The sequence below is a fragment of the Phymastichus coffea genome, unplaced genomic scaffold, assembly GCF_024137745.1.
Source record: "Phymastichus coffea isolate CEN01 unplaced genomic scaffold, Cenicafe_Pcof_1.1 PCOF00013, whole genome shotgun sequence".
Lineage (NCBI taxonomy): Eukaryota > Metazoa > Arthropoda > Insecta > Hymenoptera > Eulophidae > Phymastichus > Phymastichus coffea.
The window spans coordinates 430,721-450,901 of record NW_026706824.1 but is presented as its reverse complement, the minus strand read 5'-3'; the positions used below and the strand labels follow the sequence as shown (position 1 = coordinate 450,901).

The 20,181-nt window shown below is 35.8% G+C and overlaps 1 protein-coding gene across 2 annotated transcripts in view; it reads left to right on the top strand.

Annotated features, from left to right (window-relative positions):
- LOC131673252 (uncharacterized) overlaps nucleotides 1-20,181 on the top strand; it is a 1,160,519-nt gene that overhangs the window by 817,102 nt on the left and 323,236 nt on the right. Inside the window, exon 1 of one of the 2 annotated variants that reach the window (XM_058951139.1) lies at nucleotides 411-551. The exons of the other annotated variant lie outside the window; for it this stretch is intronic. Within the exon in view, the coding sequence (XP_058807122.1) occupies nucleotides 510-551 (42 nt within the window). The 5' untranslated portion in view covers nucleotides 411-509. Of the gene's footprint in view, nucleotides 1-410; nucleotides 552-20,181 lie in introns of those variants that run through there. 2 annotated transcript variants of the gene reach the window in all.

Below are 20,181 nucleotides of genomic sequence, written 5' to 3'. Positions count from 1 at the left end.
AAATGCCTCGTATTAATTATACTGCTGAAGAGTATACAGACATGGTATTGTGTCTTGGTTGGGCTGAAGGAAATCGAGAAGAGGCTGCTCGTGAATATCGTCGCCGTTTTGGACACTTTCGGGAGAACATGCCAACAGCCGAGACTATCGGCAGAACCGAGCAAATCGCAAATATTCAATTAAAAAAGCTACTAGCGAAGCCGTTTTTTAGTTGTATACTTTTATTTTGTTGCTTTATAGATAGAATATTGTCATAGTAATCAGTAGCGACGATGAATTTAACCTCTTTTTGTTGCTATTTATAAAAAGGTTACGGGAGATCGGGAACGTTATCGTGACCAACCGTGATGATGGGCAACCGAGGGAGCTTCGAAATCAGTTGCATGAACCAATAGTTGAAGCGTTTGAGAGGGACCCGACCACCAGCTTACGTCGAGTCGCTACAATAATAACGGAAACTACAGGAATCATTTGCACGTACAGTATGGCACAACGGGTAATGAAGGACGATGGACAGCACGCCTATCATTATAGACGCGTTCAAGCACTTCGTAAGTAAAAATTTAAGACTTGCACAAATGAGAGATAGATAGATAAATACGTAGATGTCTTATTATTTACTGATTAATAAAATATAACAATACTTTGAAACTACAACATTTAAATATCTCATTTTCGTATTCCGTTTTAGTCGATGTATCAATTAAATATATTAAAACAGTATCACATACAAGCATAATAAGAAGGCACGCACACGAAGCCACTCTCAAACGGCAAGTAGGTAAACTAGAGGGGCATCAACTCAGAGGGGTATCAGCTCACTGAGTTGAAGCGTGTGAGTTGAGGTGTGTGCATGTTCACCCCCCCCCCCTGCTGATCGGCCCGTGCGCTGTCGACTAACCCCCCCCCCCCCCTCCTGAGTTATACCGGTGCGTTCTACGCACTCCCCCCCTCCCTTACTGAGTTGATCTGTTGTGGCGTATACCGGTGCGTTCTACGCACTCACCCTCCCCTACTGAGTTGATCTGATGTGGCTTGATCTGATGTGGCGTGCGTTCTCTGCATTTCCCCCTCTCCCACTGATTTGGTTCCTATGCACTGCGGGCGCGTTCTGTGTTACGCGTTTTGATTGTTTTATTGTGTGTGTGTGTGTGTGTATGTGTGCGCGCGCGCGTCTGTTAAAAATTTTTAGATTTATCTGAAAAAAAACGGACGGATCAGGGGATCGAACGCGCGTCCTCCGGATCCGCAGGCCGATGCTTTACCGCTAGAGCTACAGCCACTGTTACCACGGGCAATACCGTATTGTGTATACTGGCTACACACGCGATTGATATATGGGGGCGGCGGCGCTGGCGGCTGCTGCTGCTGCTGCTGCTGCTGGGGAGGGCCCAAGCGCTAATACAATAAATTTTAATAAATATTATACATAGATATTTATTATATAGATATATTATCAATGTGTGTGTGTGTGTCTGATCGCTGAAATAAGAAAAGATATATTATTAATAATTATTTATAAGAAAAGACATTATTATTAATAATTATTTATTATATAACAAAATATAAAAAATCTACAAAAAATGTATAAAAATTTATAAAAAAAAAACTGACGTTTAGTTATCGCCATCATCGTCGTCGTCGTCGTCGTCGTCGTCGTCAGCGGTGAAAAATTTTACAATTTTATACCGCGGGGCGCCGTCGACAGTTTCGTCCGTGACGCGCAGGCGATTTTTCCCCGTGATGCGGAGACTCTTCATGAGCGCCGTTGTGGGTAATTCCGGGGGCGATCGAGAAGGCTGCCTACTCAACGGAGCTGGCGACGGCGACCGAGAAGGCTGGCGCACAGCAGGGGAATCTTCGGGACTGCACGACCTCGATGCGAATAATCTTCGCACCACGTGTCTGACCGGCCCGTTCCGATCGACGTGCCGCCTGCTGCCACGCTGCGGTGGTGATTCCACCCACTGCGGCTGCCGACTCCAGCGACCAGCGGCGCAGTGTGCGCACTCCCAGCCCTCGCATACTGGCATGGTGTTGTTGTAATCGCCGACCTGCAACAAAAAAAATGAAAAAAACTTAGAACATACTACTGCCAATGAAAAAAAAAGAAAAGAGAAAAAAAGAGTCATACCTGTTCTCGTTGGCGGCAGGACGTCTCTTGTATCTCTGGTGGTGAAACTAAATTCACTAAGATCGGCTGTTGTGGCGTTGTGATGTCGATGATCACGGGTGCTCCTCGAGGCGTCACCAGGTCGACGCATGTCACGCGTCGTGATGGTGGTGGTGGTCGACGCGAGACAATCACCTCGCAGACCATCTCCACGTCGTCATCGTCATCAGACTTGCAAAAAAAAAAAAAAAAGATTCTTTAGTTTGAAAAAAATCATTTCATATATCTATCTGTATAATAAATATTCAACTTACACATTCACCGTTGAAGACGATCGGGAGCATGGAGACGGTGACGGTAATTCGAGTGGCGCTGTCCGATGCCTGCTGTAATCGGAAACACTTGTATTTATACTATGCCGATAACGCGACTACGACGACGAAAACCGGACATCGCAAAATAAGAAATTTTAAGTACGTGAGAGAAAAGAATGTTAAATTTAAAATTGGAGTATACGAGGTGTGTTCAAAAAGTAACGAGAATTTTTAAATTTCGCGTGTTTGGAGAATCCGCTTGTATAAAATTTTTTTTTATTATGTTAGTACACATGCCCCTGAAGTACGATAAAATTTTCAGCAATATTCATTGCTTACTTTTTAAGTGGCAGCCGCTAACGTTAGACGTGTTTTTCGAGCTCGGCGATTTTCGTTTGTGAAAAAAAATGGATCAAAGAATTTGTATTAAATTTTGCGTAAAAAATGAAATAAAGTGTAGTAAAGTTTGTCAAATGTTAACAAAGGCATATAGTGAGTCTGCTATGAGTAAAGCAAGGATTTATGAGTGGTATAAGCGTTTCCAAGATGGCCACGAAAACGTTGAAGATGACGAACGACCCGGACGCCCAAGCACATCAACAACCGATGAAAACGTGAAAAAAGTGAAAGAAATGGTTATGAACGATCGCCGAATCACAATCAGAGAAGTCGCTGATGATGTTGGCATATCAGTTGGCTCATGCCATCAAATTTTTTCGAATGTTTTGGGTATGAAACGTGTGGCAGCAAAATTCGTTTCAAAATTGTTGAATTTCGAACAAAAACAGCGGCGAATGGAAATTGCTCAGGAGTCGCTAAATGAAGTCAATAACGATGCAGAACTACTAAAACGTGTTATAACAGGTGACGAAACATGGGTTTACGGATATGATGTCGAAACTAAGGCTCAATCGTCCCAGTGGAGGCATTCTGGATCGCCAAGACCGAAAAAGGCTCGACAAGTGCGGTCGAATGTGAAGGTTATGCTCACTGTGTTCTTCGATTTTAATGGCATAGTGCATTATGAATTCTTGCCACAAGGTCAAACAATCAATAAGCAGTACTACCTACAAGTTCAACGTCGTTTGCGTGAAGCAATCCGAAAAAAACGCCCGGATTTGTGGCAAAACAATTCATGGCTTTTGCACCACGATAATGCGCCTGCTCACACTTCATTGCTTGTTCGTGAATTTTTGGCCAAAAACGAAACTGTAACGATGCCTCAGCCTCCATATTCGCCAGATATGGCTCCATGTGACTTTTTTCTATTTCCAAAAATAAAGAGAACATTAAAAGGCCGTCGTTTTACAAGCATAGATGACATTAAAAGCGAATCGCTGAAAGAGCTAATAGCTATTACAAAGATCGAGTTTCAAAAGTGTTTCGAGGATTGGAAAAAGCGTTGGCATAAGTGTATTGTATCCGAAGGGGACTACTTTGAAGGCGACAACATTAATGTAGATGAATAAATAAATATTTTTTTCATAAAACGAAAATTCTCGTTATTTTTTGAACACACCTCGTATACTCTCTCTCTCTCATATACACACGTACATACATATTATATAACGAATAATACTTTTACGAGTACATTAATAAATTGATAAATTATCTATATAAAATTTTTTCAATTTATTAATACAATATTATTAGATATATAATTGTGTTATTAGTATACAGAAAAAAAGAACAGAACCTCTTTTTTTAATTTAAGAACACATATGCTCTTATGATTTTTAAAAAATTTATGTATAACTAATACCATTATATTAATAAATTAATAAAATTTAAATATAATTGTGTTATTAGTATAATGGTATTAATTATAAAAAACAGAATGAGAGAGAGAGGGTAAAAGAGAATGAAAAAAAAAAATGTACTTACAATATTGAAGGTGGAGGTGTCAGCGGCATCCGAATGGTTGCCGCTTCGTGGATGTCGTCGTCGTCGTACCTCCTCCTCGGCGAAGGTGTTCGCGGCTGCTCGACGACGACTTCGTCCACCGCTGCTTCTTGTACCGGTAAATCAATCAATCCGAAGACTTCATCTTCGGAAAGATCTATGTCCTCGCCCAACGCCTCGATTGCTTCATTCAGTGCGTCTTGCCACGACGCATCGTCCAACGAAAACAAATTTTCCAACCGTTCATCACACATTTTACTTCACTAAACTTGACACTAAACTAAACTTGACTAAACACTTCACTTAACTCCACGACAAAAAAATCACAATGACGTATCGTTGCAAGGCGTTCGAATTTTTATTCATCTTTTGAAACACTAGCCGCGTTTCGGTCATTGGTCGAAAATTGGGAGTAGGGATGCGAGACTACGCGACAGCACTGATTTTGTCGCACGCATAAGACGATCATAATTAGTGGTGGGAGTAGCTAATGAAAATGTGATTAGTGCGGAGAAGAGACGCCAATGTGTATTAATATAGGATGGCGATAGCGCGTACGCTCTTTATTTCTCACGCAACGGACGAAGAGTAGGTGGTGGCAAGCCGTTGGTAGTGACAAGTTGCAGCGAACGAACGATCGGCCCTTTTCTGGGCCACTTTTTTTTTCAAGTTGACGAAGCTGTACAATCCCGACAGTTAATCGATATCATGATCAATTTAAAACAGCACTTTTCAGTGCTAAATTTTCAATAAAAAAAATTTATATTATTTTTCTATAAATCAGCACTTTTCCGTGCTATTCAAACGTATGGTTAAATATAACATAGACTAACTATTTGTTTAATAAAAAAACTTATATAATTTTTTTTAAAAAATCAGCACTTTTAAGTGCTATTCAAACGTATGTGCAAATATATCGTAGCCGCAAAGGTAAGTACTAAAACAATAACAATTTGTAATTACGAATAAATTCAACCTTGTGTTTTTCTTTATTCTTACCCCCCCCCCCCCCTCCATTTTTAGCGAAACGAGCAGGTAAGTATAAGGTAAGTATTTTTTTTAATTAGTTAAAAAATATACAAAATAAAAATAGTTCGTTTAATTCAGTGTACAAAATAATACTAAAAAAATGATAATTTTTTTCCTAAATCATGAAATAATATACAGTTAGTATGCACTATCTTTAGAAAGAGCGACAATGACTTAGACGGTAGAGCACTGTCGTATAGATGCAAATGAGGCTAGGTTCGATTCTCCTGTATATCTATTACCGAAAGATTATTACGAGAAAAAAATTCGATAAATAATGTTACTAATTATTTATATGTAAATTGTCAACAATTAAATTCAACAGAAAGGACAAGTAATTTCTTCTTAATTAAAAATAATTAAAATATCGTTATTAAAAATAACAACAACAACAAAAATGTTTCTAAAAATCAGTGAGTATACGCGACAGTTTTAATATTACCGAAAGATTATTACGAGAAAAAAAATTCGATAAATAATGTTACTAATTTTTTCTTATAGAGTATTAGATGTAGACAATTAATTATTTATATGTAAATTGTCAACAATTAAATTCAACAGAAAGGATAGGTAATTTCTTCTTAATTAAAAATAATTAAAATATCGTTATTAAAAATAACAACAACAAAAATCAGTGCGTATATGCGACAGTTTTAAATGACGTCACTCGCATATGCCGTTGAGTCAATTCCCCACAAGTTGTATGCTTTACATACGAGTAGTATAGCAATGTATGTTCCAGCACACCTGCGGGGGGTCTGTAACCCTTTGACCCCACCGGGCTTAACCCTTTGGCCCCCCTGGCTTAACCCTTTTATGTTAATATTAATTATTATTGTTAACAATTATTATTAACAATATTCGTGGGGGTCGCTGGTTTAACCCTTTGATTCCTTGGCCTAACCCTTCCATGTTAATTATTATTAATGTTAATAATTGTTTATAATTTTTTGAGGAAGGTTTCTAGGGCTCCTAGTCCCTAGGGCTCCTAGTCTCTAGGGACCCTATTCCTAGTGCTTTTAGTCTAATTGAATTTAAATGTTTTTTTTTTAAAGTTATAAATATATATATTATTAACAATTTACTTGCTACATTGAGAATGAAACGAATATAGAAAACAGCGACGATTTTTTTTTGAAAAAAATGAAAAGACAGACCGGAGAATCGAACCGGAGTCCTCTGGGTTGGCAGGCTAGCGTTCTACCACTAGAGCCAATGCCACATGTACCTTAGAGGATGCATATTGTGTATATTAGCTACACACGCATACATTTGGTATAGGGCCCGAGCGTGCGGAGGAGGAGGGGAGCGCATGCTGTCTATAGTTCTGGCCTGATGGGGATGCGCTACTATAGTAGTATTAAATGTATGCTCTCTCTCTCTAGCTCTGACTCAGCGTGGTCCACAGTGCGAGGAGGAGGGGAGCGCATGATCAGCTATGCTTATTAACTACCCTATTATCTTAAGTTAATTATGTCTATCATAAATGTAGATCATAGCTGGTTTGAGGGTGATCAAGTTGCTCCACTATTTTCAGAACGAGAGAGCATCTATGCTTACTACGTTCCCTCTTATCTTATGTTACCTATGACTATCGCAAATGTAGATCATAGACGGTTTAAGGATGGTCAAACAAAACTCATAGCGCGGACGCGTGACCTGCGTTTAATGTGTTTTTTGCGGATGACCATAAAGTCAGCGGGACGTCAAGATTTATAGTTTTTAGAAAGTGACAAACTTTCTAGCCTACATGAGGTGGGAAAGGGTACACTAAACGTCCTATCTCACTCAAAAAATGTCTACGTTTGTGTGTAGCGTTACATATATTGTAGAAAATTCGTACCTGATAATAGTGTGAGTGTTCAGTAGGATTTTCGTTGGTCAGTCTTAAAGGAAACTTCGAGCGGTTCACAGTGCAGTGCTAATTGTTTATTATTATTTAAACGTTAGTAATTTTCATATTTTTTATAAAGTTATAAATAAAAAAAATAAAACAACAATGGAAAATATTGTTAAAGCGTGTGAGTTTATAGAAACTGTAAGTATAATTTTAAATAATTTAAAAATAATTAAAATAACTTTTATAATTTTTTAATAATATTATTATTCAATTTCAGCTTACCACTTACCAGCTTCCGACCATGCAGAATATGGCAAAAGAGCCGTTATATCGGCTCTTAATTTTAATATTAATTACCGTAAGTATTTTTTCTCATATATTTATTTATTTATTTATTTATTTATTTATTTATTATTTTCAGTTGCAACGATTTGTGGAGGAGAGCAGTCCTCAACGACTGCAAATCATACAAATGAAAGCTATGGTTCAACAAGTAAGTATTATTATAAAATTATAACAATTTATATTTTTTATTAATATTTAATTGTCTTATTTCTTTTCAGTGGATCAAGGAATCTATGGCGGCCAGAATGATGGCGCATCAAGTCGCCTATCAAATTGACAAAATTGTCAATGATCGCGTCAATGCAAAACTAGAGCAACATAAGCGTGCGGACGCTATGAAGAGGCAGCAAGAATCCGCTCGATTGGAGCGGAAACGGAAAGCCGCCTTAGCTAAAGCGCAGCAAGACGAACTTGCTGCGAAAGTTAAGCGAAGGCTTTCCAGTATAAACAACATTGCTGCACCATCAACAACAGCCATGGTGAATGAAGTTAATGGGTCATCTTCGAGGCTGTCGACGTCATCTGCGTCGATGACATTATCATCGTCATCAGCAACGTCGAGGACAACATCACCAGCGACGTCAACAGCAACGTCAAGGACAACATCACCAGCGACGTCAACAGCAACCTCATCGACAGCAACATCCGCAGGCTGTCAAAGAGGAGATGATACCCAAATTGATAAACCACTCGATTTAACCGCTAATGTAAATAATAAAGTTATAGAATGAATTAATAAATTTAAATTAAAAATAATAATTAAAAAATTTTTTTACAGAAAAAAATTCCGGTGGTAAAAAACGTTGAGTGTGTTCGACGGAAAGTAATTTTGATTCCGGCTCAACCAACCATCAGGAAGCCGACTCGCCCCTCTAAGGTCGTCGGATCCAAAAAGATTAAACAATAATATTAAAAAGAAAAAAAAAATTGTACTTTTAATTTTATAAAAAGTAATAAATTAAACTAAAATAAAAAATTAATAATGTTTTAATTTACTTAGGATCTACCAGTGCCCCCACCCCCATTCACCTATTCCACCCACCTACCTACTCTCACCCACTCACCCACCAATATTCATCTACATAGGTTGGTAAGGTAGGATGCTGTAGAAGTTGGTAGGGTATTTAGTAAGCTGTATGATGGTCTCTCTCCTTCTATAGTAGGGAGCATAGTAAGTTTATGCTGGCTAAGTTTGGGCCCTCGGAGAGGGGGTAGCGTCTCTAGTTTGCTAGGTGCGTACGCCGTTTAGTGTGGATGCTATTCTCTCTCTCTCTCTCTCTCTCTCTCTCTCTCTATGATTATAGGTAGTTTGTATTAAATTCTAACAACATATAGTGTATATATATATATATAATTTTATTTTTTTTAATTGAAAAGCATTGTGTACATTGATCATATAATGTCTTGTTAATTTTAAACTAATTTTTTAACATCACCACTAATTGGATTATATTGTACAATACGATCATGTAATATTAAGCAGTAGGCTGCAGTATCTTCAGGAAAATCGGTCCGAGTTTCAAATTCTAGGCGAACATCGACTGGAGCGCTTTTTAATATTTCATTTTGTTTGGAGCAGTCTATAACTGTTAACGGCACTTTATTAATGAAATCCTTTTTATTGAGTAACGGCTCGTTTTCTTTACCATAGTAAGCATTTTGAAAATTAGTATACATATCGTAGAGAACAGCAAACTGATTTTGATTGATATTTAAATTGAGATTTCCATACGGATAGCATTGTGAATTGAGGAATAGCTTCACATTACTAATATTACAATGATCAAAATTACTAGAATTAACACTTGCTGAACTTTTACGTTTAGTTTGAAAAGCTAAAATAACAAAGCGAGGCTTTTCCAATTGATTGGAAGTCTTAACACTCCAAACATGCTTTGATGTACGAGGTAATTTTGGATACTCATACATTTCCCAAGTACGATAACTCATAGTAATTGCACGATCTCGTCCAATCTGATTGAGTAATTTGATTTTTTCTTTGTCTGCGACCATCACATATGGCATCAACCATTCAACCTTAGTTAAAGTAATTTTTGATTTTTCTGAAGCATCAGGATTCCTTACTGGAATACTTAAAATAGCATTCAAATCATCTTTTGATCTTGTGAGAATAAGTTCATGCTTGACATTGACTACAATTTTCTGATAATCTTCAGCAAAGCCCATCAACATACTGAGAGGGATAGTCACATCAAAAAAACCTTGAGCGTTACATATTAAAACTTCATTGTTATCACCATTCCATCCGGCATTTTCAGCGATAGAGTTTTGACATGGATTGAGTGAAAGCCAATTTTTCATGAGGCTCGTTAAGCCTACATTTTTCACTTTATCAATTTCAATAGCATTTATTTCATATCGTATTTCCTCGAACAAATGACAGAGGGCGTTGTTGACTAATAAAGTGTTCTCCACTGGCGTAGTACCGTCCGGCTTGGTCGGCCGACCACAAACATGAATCAAACTCCGTGATGGAAGCAGAGATAAATCTTGATGTTGAATTGCTATATGAATTTCATGAATAAGGCTGATGCGCATGAACTTCATAATGAGCTATAGACTCACCGAAAGCGACACCTGAATGAATGTCTAGAATTCCCTCCATATTGTTGTTGTTGTTTTATACAGCACACTAATATACACAATATTTTCTTCCACGATTTTCGACGACTTTCAGTCTCAAGCTTTTCAGGAATTGACAGTTCTGAGGTGTGAGCGGTCTGATAGCTCGCTGTTGACTGATTGGTGATTGACATTTTTGTCTCTTAATATAGCCTCGACCAGACTTTATATTGTAAATGATACCCATTACTAAGATATGGTCTTTATATGTACTCGCACTGTGATGACTTCTCCTCGAAAGTTAACTAGGTTTCCGTCTTGATCAACTATACGAATTTGAAAATGATCAATGCTCCTCACAGCGACTGGAAGGTAAATGACTTGAGAGGGAACTTCTATAATCTTATATCCAGGTGGGACTGCAGGGAAAAATTCATGTATAGTATGTACTTTGCGATCGTTTATGTAAGAGCCTGTAGTAATATTACACTCTACACGTAAAGCGTTGACTTTGAGAATAGTGACGGGTAAGTCAGAACTATGTGTTTTGTTTTCAACGAGCGTACGTCTAGTGAAGTCTAAAATTGTTCCAATAGAATCTTCTGGTTCAAAATATATTTTTTGACTGCACTGAATGACACAACGTAAAGTATTATTATTGGGTTTCAGGCTAAACGATATACCTTTAGAAGCTAATGCTTCTTGGAGAAAGCTTTCAATATCTTCTATTTCATAGCTACCAGTTGGTAAAGTGATAGCTTCTTGACCTTCAATGTAAAACTTATTATAACCAACGTCAATGTTTGGTATTGAATTAAATGTTAATAGCTCAACTAGACCAAGAACGTATTTTTTGTTTGGTATCAATTCGATCGGTGGAAAATAATATGTTTCGAGTACGGATGATGTTCCTGAGAGACTCAATGTCAGTGTATTCTCCATGACAGATGCATGTCAAATGATAGTCATTCTTTGAATGAGTATTTTATATACTAGTCGTCTTTTCTATAGTTTGTTTAAAAGAAATTTGAGACAAAGATGGCCGCAATTATATGTATTAAAATATTGATATCTAATATAATTATACATGATTCTATTAACTTTGAGATAAAGCAATAGATCTATAGGTGGTTGTAGATTACCAAAACTATCAAAATACATAACCTCATCACCTTTCTTTTTGTATGCTACCCAATGAGTACCTGGTCCACGTTTATCATCTAAATTTACAATAGCTGCCTCTTTATATCGTGGTCCATCAGCTGGCAGAGCATTACGCATGAAAACACCTCGAAAATTTGCAATTTTTAGTATTTTAGCATATTTTCTTATATCATGATCTGTCAGTGCTCGATTAGGTAAAGTTATTTCGAGCTTTTTTTTTTAAACCTTTTCCACTTGAATATGGTTTCAAATGAAGACCATAACCTTTACGATATGGTTTCAAATAAAGTCCTTTACCAATAGCAATAGCTTCCATAGTTTTATTATGTCTATGAGCTTCGTTCAATTGATTTTGAGCGGCCTTAGCACTGTTAACGGCTTTTGCTATTGAATCAGCTCCTCCAGCTAGAGCTCCAGTGGCGCTTAAAGCAGGAAATAATGGAATTAAAAAAGGAATCGCTCCACCAACTTTACTAGGAATAGGTAAAATACGCGGTATATTTATTTTACTTCTACCGCCAGCCTTTTTCACAGCTTCATTGGCTCCTTTTATAGCCGAACGAATAACTACAAGAGCTCTATTGTTAGGCACACTACTTTTCGAGATCGTCTTAATAATTTTATTCAATGTAACTGACGGCTTTTTGATTTTTCTACATTTCTTTCGTGCTTGACGTTTTTTAAATCCTCTACCTTGTTTCTTACTACCTTTCTTCATAGCAACACCCATACCAAGCTTACATTTAACTTTCATAATGTTGGCTACAGTGAAGGCAGCTGCTTTCTCACCAAAACTGCTATCTTTAGCTTGTACTCTTTCCCAAACTTTGTTAGCTAGAATTTCGTCAGCTTTATTTCTTGTCGCAATATCCTCCAGATTTTGCGCATAAGCAATATCGTGTTCTTTACAAGCAACGTCTAGTGGATTTTTACCAGGATCTCCACGTGCCAATCGTTTGTTCAATTTTGTACCAGGACCACAATACTGATATCCAGGTAAGTGAGCTTCAATAGGCAAGTTATTTATAATCTCGTTCACTAGATCACCACCAGTCTTTCTTTTATAGTACGTGATCATACTTCTTCGAAAGACAGCATGTTAATGAAATAAAAGATATATAAGCAGACTTTTTATACCTAACAACACATTCATTGAGGTGTCAATGATGAGTAAACAACATGGATTTCCAAGAACAACCTCTTAAGCTTCAAGTCATTAATTTCGATAGAGTGGTGGAGACGGAAAAACAAGAAAAAAGACATGGGGAACTATTGCCTAATAGTATCCGTGCCGTTTTCTGCGGACCTAGTAATTGTGGAAAAACTAATTGTTTATTAACATTAATCACTCATCCTAATGGTCATAGATTTGAAAACGTATATGTCTACTCAAAATCCCTTAATCAGCCTAAATATACTTTTTTGAAAGATTTATTAGAGCCTATTAATGATATAGAGTATCATGCTTTCAGCGAGCATGAGACAGTTGTTTCACCAGATAAAACACGACCAAATTCTATTATGATTTTTGACGATATAGCCACTGAGAAGCAAGATAACGTAAGAGCATTCTTCTGTATGGGTAGACATAAAAAAGTAGATAGTTTCTATCTCTGTCAATCGTACGCTCGCATTCCGAAGCATCTCATTCGAGACAATGTGAATTTACTTGTTTTGTTTCGACAAGATGGCGGGAATATTAAGCACATTTACAATGATCATATTAACTCAGATATGTCTTTTGAGAAGTTTAAAGCAATTTCTTTAAAATGTTGGAGAGACGATAATCATGGGTTTTTGGTTATCGACAGAGACAGACCAATAAATCATGGACGATATAGAAAGGGATTTGATTCTTTTGCTATAAATATAGATGAGTGTGTGGATGAAGATTATTTAACTTCAGAAATTAGAAGCGTAAACATGGATGACTTTGAAAGAGAAAAGAAGGTGCTCGAGCAATTATCCATGGATCGTGATACCATAAGACGCAAGTATCAACTAATAAAACGTGGTTAAGCTGATTTAGAAAAGATATTGCATGAAACTTTTAAGCCTATGGTTGATCCATTGAAGAAACTCGTAGAGGCAACTACTGATAAAAGTAACGCTACTACTGCTGAACAGCCAACGAAAAAGAAAAAGAAAATCGAGTTCGATAATGATTTCAAGTCAGAAGTAGCAACTGACACTCCCTACAAATCTAGATATTTCAATAGTACTGCTAATGAATTAAATTCTACATTACAACCGCTTGATACTACATTTGAGTCTGCTATTTCTATTGATGATAATGATGATGATCATGATGAATCATCACTTGATACAACTGCTATAAATTTGAATAAAAGTAGTTCAAATGTAACTACAGAACAGAGGCAACAGCTATTGGATGATTCGATTGTAGGAAACTATGTTCGACTATTGCATGAACCTCAGCAGAAAAGTAATTTAGACAAGACATTTGGTGTTCGCTTACATGAAAATACATATGTCATAGGCAATTCTCCAATTTCCTTCCAAAACGATAACGTGACTGTGAATGATAAAGCATACTGCAATACGCTTGGTTTAATGGAACTTCTCTTTCGTAAAGAACCTGATTCTAAATTAATCAGTTCATTGGATATTGAAAATTATATAAAAATTCTCGAAATCACTAACGCTCATCGAAGGAGATACGAAACAAATGGAGAATATCGCAATAAGCATGTAAATAAATTTAAAAAGTATATTGGACCAAATTTATCTTTGAGCAGTAGCGCTAAGAAGCGAAAATCGACTATTGATGGAAGAGGTCTTTTTCCTAACTATAAAATAGCTAGAAAAGGAACGTTATTTGATTATGTATATTGGAATGATCCAAACGAGCTCGTTGATCGATTGAGATTGCTTATTGCCGAACAAACCGCCGGTAATTCTAATCATGTTAATGAAATTCATTCAATTATTGACGAATTACGTGAAGCTGGCTATATATATTAAGAGAATCCTAAATATTACTCAGTAATAAAATGAGTGTTGATGTGTTTGGACGTATATTGAATAAAAAAAAGGAGGATAATAGAGGTTCTCCTGGTATAGGGTATAATATCACTGCAGACGGACAATACGACGCGAATGACAAAAGAATTTGTTATATAGCCGATCCTCACGAGAGTAACGATGCTGTAAACTTACGAACGTTGCGAAAAACTAGTGAAGCTAACGTTACTACGCTTACGAGTATGATAAATGATCTCTCAAAATCATTGGATACAATAAGATTAGAATTAGTAAAGCATCGAGTAGTTATTACTCAGTTAGAAAAAGATAATAATAGTAATCATAAAGAGAAAGAAAAAACTATTAGACCGTTTGACATTTTAAAAACTATTGGACCGTTTGACATTTTAAAAAAAAAACTTTAAAATGAAACATCAAAGAGTGATGGATGAGTTGAACCAGCACGTCGAAACTATCCCCGTAGAAAAGTTGATGTACGCGGAATAGATGAGACATGGCAAGCTGATCTTGTAGAGATGCAAGGCTACTCGAGAGAGAACAAAGGCTTTCGATATCTATTAACTGTCATTGATATATTTTCAAAGTACGCTTGGGCAGTTCCTGTGAAACAAAAAACTGGTGTAGATGTTGCTTATGCAATGAAGTCTATATTAAAAAAACGACGTACTCCTAGAAATCTACATGTGGATTATGGCAAAGAATTCTACAATTCCAATTTTCAAAGACTAATGACAAAGTATAAAATAAATCTATATTCAACCTATAGCAATCCTAAGGCAACTATTTGTGAACGTTTCAATCGCACGCTAAAAAATGTCATGTGGGAAAAATTCAGTCTTCAAGGAAATTACAAATGGATCAACATTCTAGCTGATTTATTGAAATCTTACAATAATCGAAAACATCGTACGATAGATATGAAGCCAAAAGACGTAACTAAAGATAATGAAATGTAGGTGTTGAGACGATTCTCTTACGATCGACGTCTTTTCGTTAAGAGCCCTAAATTTCAAGTAGGCGATAAAGTACGTGTGAGCAAGTCTAAACACGCTTTCGAAAAAGGATACACTCCTAACTGGTGTACTGAGATTTTTACAATTCAACGAGTTGCGAAGACAAAGCCTATCACTTATCATTTAAGAGATTATAAAGGCAATCCAATTGTTGGAGGTTTTTACGAGCAAGAACTACAGAAAGCTATGTATCCTGATGTATATCTCATTGAAAAAGTTTTAAGGAAACGTGGTAATCAAGTATACGTTAAATGGTTGGGATTCGACAATTCGCACAATTCATGGATAGATAAGACTTTATACATATGAAAGAATAAAGAAGTTTATGTAAAGTAAATTTTATTCAAATAAATATCACAATAATAATAAATAATTTTTTTTTTATTTTAATGGTAAGAGCCCCAACCTTCGCTCTCACCTGTGAGGTACTTCCATTTGAGCATCATCACTTGTGAGTCCATTAGAACAAGTCGAAACCTGCTTTAGTAGAAACACCTGTGACTCATTTACCTCTCCACAATATATTTTATAATAAATTTATTGTACATACTTTATTGAAATAAAGATACATTGATGTTACATTAAATAATAAATTGAAATCTACCAGCGCTATGATATTCAATCTGTAAACAATATTTTTGTACATGATCTGAAAGTAATATATAAAGATCATAATGTTTCATGATGGCTCTTGAAATTCGATCTGGTAAAATAAGTTGGAATTCACAATCGAGCTCGAGAATGATTCGATTGTTATCTTCTTCCTTAAAGTTTGTTACTAAATAACAATGATTTTCTTCAAGTTCATAATGATTTTTCTCCGGTAGTGGATCAAAGGGCTTCATAGCTATTTTATTTAACATTTCTAAGTCCATCTTGCTATAGAAGACTTGAGAATAGTGGAGAAGGAAGTGGATACTAATGGTAATGATTCTTCTAACAGAATGACGTTTTCCGAGCTCTTCTCTCTCTCTTAAGACCTTTACGCCACCTACACTTTTTCTAGCCGGCACGGCCGCCTCCCTCCACTTGCTACTTCTTCCACCTCCACTTGCTGCTTCTTCCACCTCCACTTAGATTTTTAGTTTGTTAAGTGTATATACTATGCAATGATTTTTTAGTATAGGTTCAAGAATATGATTCATCATTATTATACGTTTTTTAAATAGTGCTCGCGATATTATACTACTTAGTTGCATAATACGACGTTGGAAGCGTTCTCAATCTCGTGGGAGCACTTCTTTTCTCGAGTCTTTGTCTTCAATAGGAAGATGATGAATTTGAATATTATCTGAGAACCATACATACTTCGAAGCGCGAATACTCTTCTTGTTTCTTCTAATAGGCGTCATGATGAACCACAAGAGGATAGTCTTGCTATAGCTATTTCTTCTCACTGATTGATGGTAATGCAAGTTATGCATCCTTCTTATAAATATATTAGAACTCGAATGACTGCCCTCTATCGGAACTTAAGGTTAATTATAGGAATAGTGAGAGCCCCAACCTTCGCTCTCACCTGTGAGATACTTCCTTTCGAATCAACGCTCATGAGTCACCTTTACATTGCGATGAAATTCAATGGAAAGGGCTACATTAAGAACTTTTTTTTTAACTCTCCACAAAAGGAAATAAGAGGATAGTTAAATAAAGGAAAAAAGACTATTTAATTAGATATATTTTTTTTTATTATTCATAGTGTAGCTATTTACATTAGTATTATAATACATTTAATTACTATTCGTTGAAAATACAATTATGTTTAAATTCGAAGTTTGAACCGACAATATGGTAAATAAATAACTCATCCTTCTCACTAGTCTGATGTAGGTTGTTCAACATTTCTTCATCTTTTTCGAGTACTATGTTAACCCTTTTAGGCAGGAACACATCAAATTCGTCGTCAACTGTAATAACAACGCTAAATCCATATTTCGTTGTTAATGATCTAACTTTTGTTACTTGGTATAACGTGTTCGATGTTAGTTGGGACATCGCCTTCCGAGGAAGGAAAGTCGTCTACGAAATTTTATTTATTGCTGAGAAATCCATTCTGTAAAATAAAAAATCAAAGAATTATTTATTTATTTATTACTAAGGTATTAATAAACTAAAATTATTTAAATATCTTACTTGTTTCAATAGTTAGTGGAAGACGTATTAGAGGTAAGACTGTTGCTTAAGTGAGAGCTGAGCAACTGTTTGGAACAAGAGTGAGCTCTTAGTTTTATAAGTGGCATCCCCACTCTTAAAGCTCAAGCCGCCGTCGCCGCTTCCCTCTCATTCAGTCTCCCCTCTCTCATGATTCTTCATCTAAAACCATTCTCCCACTCTGTAGACTCAGTTATCCATTGTTTTTCCCACTCCATTACTAGTCATCTGCGCCATCTAGTAACTGTCGAAGGAGTAGAATTCTTTCGCTAGTGCTGCCCTCTAGAATTATTTTCTTCAAATCTGAATCTTTTCATATTACTATTTTGTTCTATCACTTCGTCTTCTTCTCTATACCTCTTTCTTCGTAGCTGTTCAACTCTTTCTTTCATTTCAGCAATTTCGAGAGTTTTATAATGCCTCCATGGAAGTGTGTCCGGATTATTATAAAAAATACATCGTTTATCATCATGAGGGCTTAGTGCTGTCTTTTCCTCTCTCTCTGTTAATACTTGATGTAATTTAGATCGAATATTACATTGAGTACGTTTAATAATTTCCATTTCGTTTAAACACCTTCGATATTCTGAATGAGTTATTGTATTTTTTACTGTATGTTTTTTCGCTCCTTTTGCCTTTTTCAAGGGATCCTTATTTATTATTTCAATACTGTATAGTTTACTTCGTAACCCAATGTACTCCCTCATAATAGCAGCATTGCACTCATCCTTCATAGCACCAAGAACTTTTTTGTTAGCTAGAGGCATTCCAAATAGATTATCAGCAGGATAGTCCGATGTGTCAAATTTATCAATGTCTACTTTCATGATCTCATACATATCGACATCTTGAATTTCATAAATGAAGCTGTCAGTATCAGTATAAAGTAATTTACATTTTTCACCAATACGTTGCTTCATGTAACCACAATGAAAGTCATAGACTAATATTTTTGAAAGATCTAATACACATAGACCGATGTATATAGGTTTTTTAATACTGATAGTTGTCCGCGATAATTGAATAGCAGATAAATTTTCATGAAAGATGGAACTACTATGGAAATTTGGTTGGGCAATTCGAGCTTCAGCGCCATATCTACCACCCCATTGATTGATCAGTTTGACATCTTTTCGTTTTCTTTCGTCTTCCATTGTTTTTCCATATACTGCATTAATCATAAGCTTGTAAAATAATTTTTCAAACTCATTTTTAGCTTGCTTACTTTTTTCAGTATTTAAATCAACATATGGTTTCAGCCATTGTTTTTGTTTGAATTCTAGCGCTCTATATATCTTTTTGAGTTTTAGTCCATATTTGAGAGCTTGTTTTAACGCTCTATAATGAATAACGTATCGTTCTTTATCATAAAGCGTTGTCAAAAGTTTTTTCTGTTTTGATCCGGGTGGTTTAGTATGTTCAGGACAAAGAGGTAGGTCTTTATGTTCATCATGCAGCTCTTGTGGATACTCTAGATCTACTTCTAAAATATAGCCTACGTCGCTATCATCAGAGATATTGAAAAAATTTGACATATCCACATTTGAAACCCATTTGAAGCCCTCAAATGGTAGTGATTGAGTCATAGCCCAACCATAAAGGTTGTTTACGTCATAATACATTAAAAATTTGTTTGGCTCATCCTTATTGAATTCTTCACCCATATATTTATTGTTTGCTTTTGAAAATCTATTGCAGCATTGACTAATACCTCCACGAATACCTTTTTGAATGAATAAAACCTTATCTATATGTGTTAATAGTTCAAGCTTCATATTTGTATATTTTATTATCACGTCCCATATTAATCCAGGAGTAGTGTAATAATGAGCAGGATCGAGATCATATGTATTCTTACAGGTTGATCGAAAATTCTCAAAAATATCAGCTAGTAAAAGTACATCAGTTTTCAGATAGAGATCAGAATACATTCCTAAATCTATTTTCTTCCGAATACTACCGAAAATATTCCATACGTTTTGAGCATGTTTATATTCTTCAGTAGGAATATCACTATCTGTTAATTGACTATGAAATTTTTCAATAGATGGTAACTCTGTCTCAGTTAGTCTATTTAAATTTTGTATGTATTCATATGGGAATACTCCTTTTCTTTTGAGTAAATTAATCTGTTCTAAAGTGTAATTATCTTTCTGAAATTCTCTCTGTACAATATCTAGCTGAGGTAAATAATATGCTAATTTATCTAGAGATGTAGGCATAAATCGAAAGGAATCAATGAAACAAAAGCTAATTCGACTGTTTGCAACTTCTTTTGTGAAGGATATGTATCGTTCCTTGTTTTCAGCGAGAACAGAGATCTTGCCTTCAAATTCTGAGTTAGTAGCAATTTCTGTTATAATAAAATGTGAGTCATAGCCTGTAAAGTTATGAAATACGACTGGTATGAAAGCAGCATTTTTATAATTCAAATTGCAATGATTGAGAGCTGCACCTCTAAATTTTCCTGTTAAATGTGAATGATCACGAACTCGTTTTTGATTATCTTGAAAATATTGGTTGCAAATATGACATCTTCTTGCCGTTTTGAATGTCTGTTCATTAATAAATGATAAATCCATTTTTTTTGCATTATTATATATCTTTTCTAACTCAATCACTAGGGACTTCAATTGCTTTATAAACCATGATGCTGGTGATTCGTCTTCATTTAATTTTTTTCTATATGACTTATATATCGACTTACTATCATCATAACGG